Source organism: Agaricus bisporus (genome assembly GCF_000300575.1).
Source record: "Agaricus bisporus var. bisporus H97 unplaced genomic scaffold AGABI2scaffold_4, whole genome shotgun sequence".
NCBI classification, from domain to species: Eukaryota; Fungi; Basidiomycota; class Agaricomycetes; order Agaricales; family Agaricaceae; genus Agaricus; species Agaricus bisporus.
In genome coordinates, this window is record NW_006267367.1 from 116,768 (window position 1) to 129,520 (window position 12,753).

Here is a 12,753-nt window from a genome sequence, read left to right on the forward strand (position 1 = left end):
CTTTTTGATTAGTTAAATTCGAGGTTTACACTTCACTTTGGACTAAAATCAAACGAATCATGTCTATGTACTTTTCTAGAATTTTCGCAAGAAAAAAAATTTTGAAAGCCGAGTCTCAGGGCTGTTGAAAGGGTCGCTACACCACATTCTCTCTTCTCTAACTCTAGAATTTTCTCGAAGTCGTTGATCTGTCGTAGAAGGTTCCAGACTTGGGAGCTATGTTGCGGATGGTACTGTACAATGAATATAAAGGTGACAATAATCCGATGGTAGCCAACAGCACACTTCACTCGCAAAGAATCTCTTCTTTACTCAATGTCTTTGAATCTCCCGGGTTCTATAATAATTTCCGGTCTTGCTTTCCTTGAGAACGTTCGAACTCCTAATCCCGAGAAACCAAAGACCCTTGCCTTTGATGCTGTTTTCCGTCTCTCGGATGGGTGTGGCCCTGAACAAGATGCTGCTGTTGCCCATTTGACATATTACAACGCAGATAACCTCAATTTCATTGAAGAATCAACTCCATATTTTATTGTTGCAAAGGTTTGTGACTTACTTCATAAGTCTGCTGCGCTACTTCTAACACTAGGATTGTGCTTGGTCAACTTGAACAGATTGCTAAAGTGGAGTATGGCCCTAGCTCTGCCACTCACGCACCAATCATGCTCAGCACATCCGCCTCTCCTCTCAGAAATGAAGATTATTGCTTCGTTGGTGATATCGAAACAGTGAGTCTGAACTTCAGATTTTGCGTCAGTGCCAGTCTTTAACAAATTTCATTACATCTAGCTACTTCCTGCTACGCCTGAATGTGCACAACATGTAGGATGCAAGGTGCACGTTACAATCTGTGGCATTGTTGAGAAAGGCTCAGACTATGAGAAGGAAGTTTCCTTCTTTTACCTCACACCGACTCAATATGTCTCCATATACCACAAGAAATTCGATGCTACCTTCAAGTCAACTCTGCCCATCCGATGTGTCATTAAGGAGTCTCAGCGCTGGACTGCTATTACAAAGCCTAAACCACGACCTGGCAAAGTTGTAGCTATCAGCGGGTTCATCAGTGAAATAGTGCGGACCTCTGATGAAAAGGTGGAATGCATCGAGGTGATTCCTGACCAGGTAATCTACCTCACGGACGTCCAGTTACCTGTCTCGAAGATCCAGAACACGCTTGGTGAGGACCAAATAATCATTGCACCCGAAAATTTCAGAACTGACTACTGTGGCAGATTCTTGCTCCACTCCAGATAACAACTTGAAGCGCAAACTCAGGTTTTCAGGCTTTGGTACTCCAAGCCCAGCTTCGAACAAGCGGCCGAAGTCCCTCCCCATTGTAGATCTTGATAGTTTCTCCATGGAAAGCATTGTCCCTTCCTCTCCCAGCCCAGCTCCATCGGGTGCCATGAGTAGCAGTGGCCCAACAATCACTTTGCCAGCTAGATCTCAGGCTGCAGTCTCGGTCTGCGGACCTGCTGCCGCTGCCATGAGCCGCAACAAGGGAAAGTGACCTGCAAAAACTTCCAAGTGAGACGTATTATCACAATGTTTGTATTACTGTATATAATGAACTACTTATTCTTAAATTCTCGCAAATGATCATCATTTGACTTCTGACCCGTGCGTAGCACGGGTAACAGCTAGTGTATGATAATATATGCGCCATGAATGTGTTACGTTGTTGTGTATGTAGGTTCGACTGTAATTTTTCTCAAAAAAAGAGTTGGGGAGAAAGAAAAAAGAAGGAAAAGAAAAGAAAAACGACACAGCATTTTTACAAAAAGAGAGAAAAGAAAAATTCAAGGAACGCGAACGATACCTTCAACTAGTAGAAGCAGCACCAACCGCATTCTCACCTACACCAGCATTAGGCACAACCCTCTTCCTCCCTCTAGTCCCCTTCTTCTTCCCCTTCCCCACCTCACCCTGACTCCCACCCACACCACCACCACCCACCACCTCCCCCTCCCCACTCCCATCCCTCACCTCCCCCCTCTCAAACATCCCACAACTCAACCACGCAAACCACATCATATTCCTCGACTGCGACACATCCTCCTTCCACGCCACTTCTGATTCAACTCCCTAAACTCCCTCGTCAACTCCTCACATCTGAGAATATTCTCCACACTAACAAAATCAATCGCAACCTTCACACAATCCGCCAAATTGCGCAACTTGATGCGCACACCCCGCAGGTATAAATATCGCTTCTCCAGGCCGTTGATATATCCTATACGACTTGATTCCAAACTGATCAAACAGTTCTTTTCGACACATTTCGTCCAAATAGATTTGTTGGCCGTGTATAGGGTCCGTAGCCTGTTTCGGAAACTTTTGATGTAAAAACGTTCGAAGTTGATCACTATCGCTCGAACGAAAGATATCCCATGCCGCACATCCCGGAGTTCCATCCGGACACTGTTCAGTATACGTCATGATATTCACAGCATCCGCCATATCCAAATGCAACCTCGTAGTCCCCTTACTCCCTTCCCCAAGATTCGAAGCCAACGCATTATACATCTTCGGCCCCAAATCCGGGGCAATCGTATTCGAAGGAAAATGCGATCCAACATTCGCCACACCGTCCCTCCGAACGTAATCCGGCACAGGCACAGCGTCACTGAAATCTCGATACAACTCTGGAAAAGCCGTTTTGAAATCCGTTGAAGGAGGCCAGTCTTTGAGTTTCCAACACTCGGTCCGGCCTTCGTATTTCCCAAACATATTGAAGAATTCGCTTACAGTGACGCGTTTGTTCGTCCCCGCTTGGCATTCGATGATGAGACATGTCTGTTCGCTGTAATGTTCCACAAAATATCTCGGCGTCCATTCAATTTTGAAGTGTTGCAGACAGCCAGTGACGACAATCGGTTCTCCGCGTTGCCAAATGGGTGCAAAGACCGAAACAGAATCCCCTTTCGAAACTTCATCATACATATATCGACGGATTCCATACGAGGGAATCGATGCCGTAACAGAGGGTAGATGAGGAGGAATATATGGGGGAGTAGCCGTTGGTTCGTGATTCAGAAGGGACGAGATGTCTTGCTTGTGAGCTAAGGGAGGCGCAAGCACATTGGAATCGGGAGGCGGCGTTGGTACTCCTGCGCTCGAGCTGCCGCTTGACGAGGCACCACTAGAGCTTAACTCTGGCATCCCACTTGGATTTAACTCCCGAGGTAAACCACCCTCTTCCATACGCAACCTCTCCATCTCCGGAATAGCCTCGTCCAATTCCTCTTGGAAAAACCTCGATACGGGCGAAAAATCTTTAGCAGAATGCTCGTTCCTCCTTGTACAACTCAAGAAAAACGGATTGATATGAACGCATTTCTCTCTCCTTGCCTGAATTGCGGCTAGCTCTGCTTGGTTGACGTTGGGCTTCTCCACAGTAAGCTCCTTGACTTGTTCATAGCATTCCGCACAGGCTTCTCGCCCACATAACCGACACATCCACGTACACGTAGACAGAGAAGTCATACAGGTATCTAAAGTAAAGTTAGCAACATATATGCGCAGTTTGGACGAAGTGCTAACCGCATGTAGCTCGAACTTCGCTTTCGCGGGGTCGCCGAATGAGTTCTGGGAGCTGGAGATGTTCGTGTTCTTTTTTAAGAATAGGTAGGAGGGCCTTGGCAAGAGCCAACTAAGATAGAGGTTTTAATTTCAATCTACTCAAAATTCTTGGGTACTCGCCTTCATCCGCTTAGTATGAATTTCCGTTAGCGAAATATTCCAACGCGAAGGGAATATCATCTTGGGCGCATTTTGAAAACGTCCCTCCACAAAGCTGATGCCCACTATATCGCGTTTCTTGTCTTTGAGGAAAAACCGAATATTCTGGAAACGACATGTGTCGCCGGCCCAACGACGGGTGCAAGACACACATCGGGGAAACTGTTCTAAGCGGTATCGACCCGACATGCACCGCGCAAACTGTAATTCCGGTTGGAGGGGAATGGCGTTTTCGGTGACGAGTCCATTAATTTGACCGTTATCGCCAGTGACGACGCGCATACGTTCTGTGGCAAGGGGAGAAACAGGATTCCAAAAATAAATCATAATAAGCGCAGTAGAACCAAAGAAGACACACCGTTTTCCTTTCCATCCGCGCTTGGGACAGGAGCATACGACACTCTCGGCATCATTTGTACTAGAAGACGAGAAACCGATCAGTTAAAGATCGAGGGGGTGAAGATAGTTATACAAAAGAACAGAACCCTCGATTACGCGAGTGGCGAGCGGGGGGAAGGGGTAGACCGAGATAGAGAGATACGCACTTTGCTGTTGTGCGGCCTTGCTCCGTTTATCGCCGCGTTTGGCGGGTCCTGGATAACATGAGCGTTAATTTGAGAAAAGAAATATCAAGTCTCGTACCCGTAGCGGGATCGGCTGGAGGTTTGGACTTTCCCTTGGCACGTTTCGACTGCGGCTCAGCAGCCTGCCCTTCGGAGACTGGTCGTGATCGTTTGCGAGAAGCGGAATTAGAACCTTCTGGTTCCGAATCGGTATCAGGCTGAGGCTGGGAAGAAGAAGAAGCAGCAGACTCCTGGGGCTGTTGCAAGGATGTTGGTCCGAGGGAGTGAATTTGGGGAGAGGGAAGTGTTTGATTTAATTGCAATGCATACTGGGACTGAAACCGGTACTGGGAGTGGCTGAGATGGGGTTGGGGATAGTCAGCAGAGGGAACTGGGGTGCTGTAACGCGCGTCATGTTGGGTGGATGGGTTCTCTGACATGGTTCCACGGGCGGCGAGTCGAACGGAAGCTCGTTCAGTGCTTTGCCAGGCAGTGGGGGGTGGAGCATAAGGATCTCGATCGTCGTGGTGGGGGGGCCAGGGGGGAAGGTCAGCATGCTTGGAGGAAGTTTCCCAGGAAAAGGCGGCTCTGAGGGAATAGGGGCTGTCGTGCTGGGGATTCAGCAGCGAGTCGATGGAGGCTTTTTTGGAGGGGTCGCTGTGCATGGCTGTTGGGAAGCTTGGCAGGTATCGCAACCACGCCGTCCTTTTCAGGCGTCCGCTCTCTCCACGTGCTTCTTCTCATATACGTACTCTACCCGAACCTTTAGACACCGTAGATCGATCATCCCACTCCTTACCCCGTCCATCCTCCCCCGGCACCCTATTCCTGTCCGTCTCAATGCTCAAAGCTGCTAAATTGTCAAAGGCATCTCCCGAGGAACATTACAATAAGTGCAAAAGGCAATTTGAGGCGTGTGACCCTGGAAGGTCCATAACCATTTGACGAATGTACATTGACTATGTATGTGGCAAATTCCGAAATAAATTCAAGTTTAATCGCCAGGTTCTTCAAAAGAAGATATATCGCGTGTATCGCCTCGCGGCACACCATTACCATATGTATTTATTTATAACATATATATTGAAGCCGAACAAGAGAAATGCAAACAACAAAGCGTCGCGGGCGGCGTGTTTTTCTTTTTCCAAAAAGGTTTTCGAGAAGTGATCTTACTAAATTTGATTATATCGTTGCCGAGAAACTTTTCATTCCCCTTTGGAAAGTGTTAAACATCAAGGGTCGACAAGTTGTTCGTGAAGAGAGTTTAGTGCTGATCTGGTGCTGATGGTCAACTTGACTCCGCGTTCACTTGAACATTACACGTGTATCATTTTCTTGCTACTTGCACGGACAGCAACTGATGGATCAGGAAGGCGTGGCAGGGCAGAGCACGCCGTGGGGTTTGTAATTTCGGCCACTCGCGTCATTTTTGATCATGTCAAATCATGTCCATCATTGACGTACGAAATCATTTCTATTTTTTATTTACATACTTCGTCTCATCACGTCAGACAGTCTATGGTCATAGAAAAGAATTTCTGCAATTGTTCTCTTATCTCGAACAAATATGAAGGCGGAAATGGATCGCCCTAATACACAATTAATTGAACGTTAATAAATGGCCCGGTAATTCGTCTTCTTCACCGAACTTGACGTAGCTGTAGCAGCATCTTCTTCTTCTTCTTCAAGTCAATCTCCTTCTAAAACTTCTTCCTTCTTTCTCCAAAGAAGAAGATCCCGAAAACGCGTTGAACGGGTTACCCTTCCTCGTGTTCTCATGAAATCGACTACTTGCACTGGTCCAAAAGAAAATGATTATTCCATTCTGATTGAATAGATCTCATCTGGCACGCTCTCACCAACGGCGAATTCGGACATCCAACTTGTTCCAGAGTTGGACTTTTACTGCGATCAACTACCACTGTTGTTGTCCAAATGCATTTAAATCCGCGAAGCTTCTAATGACTGGACTGGGAATTTCGGTTCAGATGATGGTCTTGTCTTGTCGCAAAGTTGCTATGGTATTTATTGTTTTCTGTTGTTATTTGAATTGGACCCATGATGATGGCGGTTGTTTTTTTGGGAACGGTCGATTGATCCAAGCACTACATACCTTCATTCAGATAAAAAAAAATCTCACGATGCCTTTCACAGCACAGCAAAAAGAAGAAAGAAATATATTCAAGATCCTACTAATCTCATGGGAGAGAATAAAAGAACAATTGAATCCCGACGATAAAATCAGCAAAAGGGTCAAGAGTCCCTTATGTCGGACAACGGAGAACAAGAAAAAAAAATCAGTTTCCGAGGGTCGAGTTCATTTGTTTTTTGAGATTTGAGATACGCGGCCCGAGAATACGAAGGGTGATGATGATCCGCGGTATACAATTATCCATTACATAGCGCATTTGAGAGATGCACTGGCGCATTGAGTCCTCGGTTGCATCGTTGCTGTAGATACTACTAAAGCGAGCTTGGCGTGCTCCCATGCGAGATAACTGCAAGCGGAAACCTAAGGGAGAGGTGTTGCGACTGTACCCAGGGAACTTTGTTTGACACCGTCCAATATTCACAAGAACCGAAAGAATTGATTTTTGGGAAAAAGTTCACGGAGATGCGCATTGGACGTTAGCCGGCGCCGTTTTGATTCAATCCAATAGGCGTGTTGACGCCACACAAGGATAGTAGGGTCAAAAAATGCTGTGAATAGGTGGCCCCAACGTGAGCACCAAAGGTGAGAGGACACGCCGGAGTTTAAAGCATCCAAAAAGCTCTCTTCCCTGAAGAGAGAGAAGACATCCTGTGAAAACGACACTGAAGAAAGAAATTGGAGGAGTAAAGACCGTGTATAACCCTTCGAGGGACGCGGTGACGATCCGTGTTCTCTGAAGCATGCTACGGCCACCAGATTTGATGTTCAATTTTTGGTGGAAAGCCTCATCCAGTGACCAAGATTTTTTGACTTTTTTTTTGGGCCGTAATTTTTTTTTTGGGAACAAATGGGACAGACGTGAGGCTGCCAAGCTAAAAGAAGAAGGGGGTCCATTGTTGGACCCTTAACTCCTCAAGAAGTTCGTTGTAGAATGCGACGTCGCTCGGGAACAAAGAGTCCCTGACTACAGGATGTTCATCTTTAGCTGGATGTCAATATGTCAATCTTTTTTTGGAATAACGGGTTGATATTGAGGATATGCACGTACCAGCAGTTGTATGAGCTCCAGTAACTCGGTATGGGATCGTGGAGCACGGACATATGTATTCTTCGTCAGGTTCTCTCTAGATAGGTCCATGGTGATATTGAAGTCAAGTGGTCGTGATACGCAACAAATACCGCTGATACAATGATTTAAGAATGATCCTTCACGTTGGTGCAGTTGCTGGGATGCGTGCTACATTGTCAACTGAAATCTCGTTCAAGGAGCTTGACTACCTTGATGTCGCCTTGGAACGAAGTGGCAACAATAAAGAGAAAGCCAATTGAGACCACACGGCCAACAAATCATCGTCGGAGATGCATACACAGAACATTGGATGCGATCAAGTCGAGGATAGATTGAAGCAAGGAGCGATGCGAGATTATTTTGAGATTTTTCCCATGTTTTCAGATGGACCCTATCTTACATGTATGACATCAGAGTTTGCATGTTTTGCAGGCGCACTGCTACTCCTCGGCAGCGCGCTCTACGCTCCCTGAATCATCCACAACGACTCTCTTGAATGACCAATCCCACCCTCCTTCAGACTCTATTCAATCGCCCCTCCCAGTCCTATGCTTTTCCTCAAGACAAATCCGACAAATCCTCGCCTCCTCGCCAACGACACACAACTCGTGTTACCACCAATCTAGAGCGCCTCGCCTCTCCTTTCAGAATCAGCCCCACCTCCATCAGCGGTGGTCATTTTCCGACGAATCAGAAAGCCAACATTGGTGTTGGTGACAATTTATCATCTGTATGTCATTTCCTCCAACTTCTTTCATCCCTGTCGCATTCCCCCAGTTGTGTTGGAACTCTCTTATCTATCTGTGCGAGTTCTGATTCTTTATCTGGCTGGTGAATTCACAGATAGGAGCACAGGACTCGTCGACCCACGTTTCTTCGTCCTCGCGCGCTTCTCATTCTGATCCTTCCACGCTATCGGCCGCACCGTCCCTTGTTCCCTCACACTCTTCGCCACCCCCCTCTCCACCTCCAAAGGGCAGCACCGTTTCAGACTCTTCAACTTCAACTCGGCAAAATCCCTTGCGCAACCCCGTCTCAAGTCCTGACGCCGCCCCTCAACTAGGACACGTTCATCCGGGCGCTCTACCTCCAGATCGTTCTAGAACTGAAGATTGCGACGAGGAAGACGAGGAAGACGACGACGACGACGACGAAGAAGGCTCAACCCAAGACGTATTTTATACCCCCAACTCTTCACCACGAGCTTCCTTCACTTCTCCGGCCTCGATGCCCATGCCCTATGCTACCGCAATGCCACTCCCACAACCCCCCCGCAAAACCAGCCGACGCTCTCTTCTCGAAAAAACTGGTGTTCCGGAACGTTCTCACTCTCATCGGTCAATAAACAAGAATCCAGAGACTCTTAAAGAGTCCACATCACCGTCCTGGAAGACAAAACCGAACAACGATTCTACCACCAGTAAAGGTCATTCTGACCGAATCATTCCAAAGGAGCTACCTCCACCTGCATCTGTAATACCCCCACCACCGTCCTCTACGCGAATTGCTGTCCCATCAACCCGCACACCCTCGCGTTCGAACTCGCTTAATAGAACCGGTCAAAACCTCGGCTCACGCTCCGGACTCTCTTCCGCCACTACTATTTTTACCGGACATGGACAACGCCAGGCCTCAGCTCAGGCTCACGATCGTACAATGGCGACCGCTAGCGTAGCATCCGCCACCTCTTCCATGTCTTCCAATACCCTTAATGGTCATTCAATTGTATATTCGGATCTCACAGCCGCAGCGACACATGCTACGACTCCTCCGATCGGCGTAAGTGGTACTTCGAGTAGTTCGAAGGAGCAACACGGGTCCACTAGGTCTGGAACGCTGGGGAGGTCGAGCATAGATCAAAGTCATACAGCAACCAGAACTCCCAAGGACTCAGGTCCCATCAGCCACCCCAACCCCACTTCTCATTCTCAACGCAAAACTTCCAAATCACATACGTACAATGGGATTGGTGTGAATGGAATACAACCCAGTGCTTCCAAGCCGAACGTACCTGTATCTGGAAGCACGACAACCTACTATCAATATCAGCGCAGCCGGGATACCAAGCATTCCGGTCCCATGTTGAGTATGACTGCGGTTCTCGAAGCTGCGGAGGAAGAAGAGTTGTTGAGGAGAGGAATGAAGAGGGCTGTTGGTGGTGGTGGACCATCGACCTCGAAAGCAAGACAGGTTTTGAAGGAGCATAATACAAAAAAGAGTGCTGTATTAGGATCCGGATCGGGAACTGCTGGTGGAGGGGCCGCGGCAAGCGCTACGTCCGGCATCAGTTCTGGTTCGAAGGGGAAGGGCAAGGAAAAGGCTAGGCACGATCCTCTCGGGCCCGCAGGAGATCTAAATGGCAGAGATAGAGAGAGAAAACGAGACTACTCGACACATCATAAACACTCACCTCATACGTCTTCACCATTGGCAATGTCCACGTCCTCGAAACCGCTGCCGAATCCAGGTTCGGCGTCATCGTTACCGAGGAATAATAGCTATTTGGAAGTTCCTGTGCCCACTCGTCCGAGACTTTATCATCAACGTTCAAGGTCTCTTGGTGCAGAGTCGAAACCAAAAACCAACCAATATTCTGAATCACCTGCTTCGTCGTCGCGTTCGCATATACATATGGATTTGATGCGTTCTCAGTCTCGAAGTCCGGGACACTCCATTCCTGGTAGTCACGCTTCTTCGAGTGGTACGAATGTGAATAATGGTATAGTGGACTTGACGGCTTATCCGAAATCATCAGGCGAACTACCGTCGAATGGCATAGCTGGTCATTCATCTTTGGTACTTCCTAGAGCTCCACCTCCTCTAAATCTCGTTCCGAATCGCCACAATCGTAATGGACCTGTGAATGGAGGTGGTGATGGAAAGGTTGATTTGACGAGAGATGGATTGGCACAGACGACAATGGCAAGTGTGGAAGTGGTTAGAGGATTGGGAGGTACTACTGGGAAAAAGGGTTTGATGGCATTGTTGCAGTCGCGGAGAAAGACGATGAGACTGAGTTCTAGACCTGCAGGTGGAGGAGGAGGGAGGGAGGATGTTGGATATAATGGAGGGAAGGGAAGTGTTTTGGGATTCACGAATTATAGGAGACCGCCAGATTATGTTCCGAGTGGAAGTGTTCTCGTTCAAGTGTGGGCTGTTGGAGTGGATGGGATTGATGGGAGATTGGTAGGTGTTAAGATGGTCAATGCGGAAGGCGCTGGTGCGACTTTGGAAAATCAAGAAGCTGGGAGGAGCGAAGAGTCGCTTGATGAATTGGGAGGAAGACATGAAGATATGGCGGAGGGATTGGAGGAAAAAAACAAGCAGACCAAGAAAGGTGGTTTGGGACGAGGTTTAAGCCTACGCGAACGTCTTCAGAGATCTGTCAGTCTTGGACGATCGGCTGGTAAAGAATTTTTGAAGCAACAACGTCAAGAGCGATTTTTCCAGAAACAACAACAGCAGGAGCAACAGTTAAACTCCAATTCTACATCACAATCACCGCTCGAGAAAAACGCTTCTGTTGGTAGTGGTTCGGGTACGGCCATGCCTGACATTGGTCTCATACCTGGAAGGAGTTTCGTTGGGAGAATAGTGGAGTGTGGTTGGGAAGTGAGAGAAGACGTTCTTAGGAAAGGGGACTGGGTTGCTGGGCTTCTCAATATCAAGAAGGTGGGTACTCGGGGCAAGGCAGTTTAGTGCATAAAGTGACTAACTAATTTGGTCTATGTGAACAGTGTGGCGGGTTGACAGAATTCATAGTTGTTGACAGGCACAGAGTCCATCGAGTCCCTCACCCAAAGCTTCTCAACCGTGACACATACACTGATGCACCCTCATCACTCGTATTCTCATCACCACCTGCTTCGCCAACTTCTTCTGTACCAGTACCCCATTATTCTCTCACCATCGAAGAACTCGCACTTCTGCCGTTGTGTGGTGTTCCCGCTTACAGAGCCGTTAGGACCTTTACGTATGCATTCTCTTCGATGCGTGATAACTTGTCCTCTGGTTCTATCAAGCGCACTCCGTCGGAAAGAACTCAACATGGTCCCATCAGAAGTGATTCTTATGGGCATCAGAACTCTGCGATACATGGTGGTAAAATACCACATCTTAATCTGATTGACCATGAGAATGGTAGAAGGAGACGTGCGCTTGTGTTGAGGGGACATGATGGAATTGGTGCTATGGCTTTACAGATGCTCGTTCATAGAGGATGGCGTGTCTGTGTTCATGTTCCTTTCATTGCATCTCCTCCGAATGTCCCTACGGCTCAAGCTGTAGCTGATAGGTTTATGGAAGAAATCGAAGAGAGAATCAGGAACTGGGGTGCCGAAGAAGTCATTTTTGATGATGGTGAAATATTGGGAGTGGATGAGGGTCGAGGTGCTATTGTGAGAGTCATAGACGGACTCACAAAAGATGGGGATGCATTTGATGTTGTACTGGATACAATTGGTGGGAAGGAAGTGAGAGAGGCGGCGGAAAGATTGTTGAGATCTCCGGGGCGGAGGACAGGTGTTGATGACAACGATGTTGGACGAAATAGGAATGGCAAAAGTGGTGCACGAGGAGGGATGGGTCAATTCACGACTATTGTGGGTGACAATCCGGAGAGGGTCATTCCGAGTGCTGGAGATATGTTCCGTGCCGGGTTGCGTTCACTCAAATTTGGCACAGGCAGCGCAGGAGTAGCCGCTCCAAGTAGCGACAAAGGTTCTTCCGAAAACGTCCACCTTCGAAACGCTGATAACAAGGGTAGTAAAGTGGGATATGCGTGGATAAATATCTCGCAGGATCTTGATTATGAAGGGAAAGACGTAGGAGACACCATTGGATCACTCGTTGAACTTGCAATGGAATATGGCATCAAACCCTGGGTGGGAGCGGAATATGCTCCTGTGAAGCGTGTTGGTGAAGAGAATGAGGATTTGCGGTCGGGAGAAGTAGGTATCACCGCTGGGTCGGGATTTGATCATTGGGAAGGCAGACGGATTGTGTCATTTGAGAAAGCTCCTGACATATTCATTGACAGCGGTCCGCTCAATAGCGGAGGCACGGCGGTGGTTAAAATAGCTACATAATTCTGGAATCTCTCCTTTTCTTAGTATAAAATACGGCTGATTGTTTTCTCCTTCGCATATGTTTTCCGTATTCACTTCGTTATACCAAACTCAGCTGTCTGTTCATTCGTAGTGTAAAATAGATTGTATTTTTTCCTC

At 47.6% G+C, this 12,753-nt stretch overlaps 4 protein-coding genes across 4 annotated transcripts; 2 read left to right on the forward strand and 2 right to left on the reverse strand.

The window, feature by feature from the left end:
* Nucleotides 1-315: 315 nt before the first annotated feature.
* On the forward strand, nt 316-1,595 carry AGABI2DRAFT_177579 (hypothetical protein; the record flags this gene model as incomplete). Its single annotated transcript, XM_006459707.1, has 4 exons — nt 316-543; nt 615-728; nt 790-1,180; nt 1,236-1,595. The coding sequence occupies 4 exons, from the start codon at nt 316-318 to the stop codon at nt 1,511-1,513; spliced, it is 1,011 nt and encodes a 336-aa protein (XP_006459770.1). The 3' UTR covers nt 1,514-1,595.
* A 348-nt stretch (nt 1,596-1,943) lies between these two features.
* Nucleotides 1,944-5,120, reverse strand: AGABI2DRAFT_184322 (hypothetical protein). Its single transcript, XM_006459708.1, has 5 exons — nt 4,387-5,120; nt 4,290-4,337; nt 3,706-4,031; nt 3,563-3,655; nt 1,944-3,246 (listed from the first exon to the last, which is right to left on the reverse strand). The coding sequence occupies exons 1-5, from the start codon at nt 4,970-4,972 to the stop codon at nt 2,143-2,145; spliced, it is 2,157 nt and encodes a 718-aa protein (XP_006459771.1). The 5' UTR covers nt 4,973-5,120; the 3' UTR covers nt 1,944-2,142.
* Nucleotides 5,121-9,551: 4,431 nt separating this feature from the next.
* AGABI2DRAFT_191618 (hypothetical protein) lies at nt 9,552-10,450 on the reverse strand. Its single transcript, XM_006459709.1, has one exon. It carries the CDS (start codon nt 10,317-10,319, stop codon nt 9,849-9,851), a length of 471 nt encoding a protein of 156 aa, XP_006459772.1. The 5' UTR covers nt 10,320-10,450; the 3' UTR covers nt 9,552-9,848.
* A 624-nt stretch (nt 10,451-11,074) lies between these two features.
* AGABI2DRAFT_202145 (hypothetical protein) lies at nt 11,075-12,723 on the forward strand (the record flags this gene model as incomplete). Its single annotated transcript, XM_006459710.1, has 2 exons — nt 11,075-11,200; nt 11,266-12,723. The coding sequence occupies 2 exons, from the start codon at nt 11,075-11,077 to the stop codon at nt 12,613-12,615; spliced, it is 1,476 nt and encodes a 491-aa protein (XP_006459773.1). The 3' UTR covers nt 12,616-12,723.
* Nucleotides 12,724-12,753: the final 30 nt, after the last annotated feature.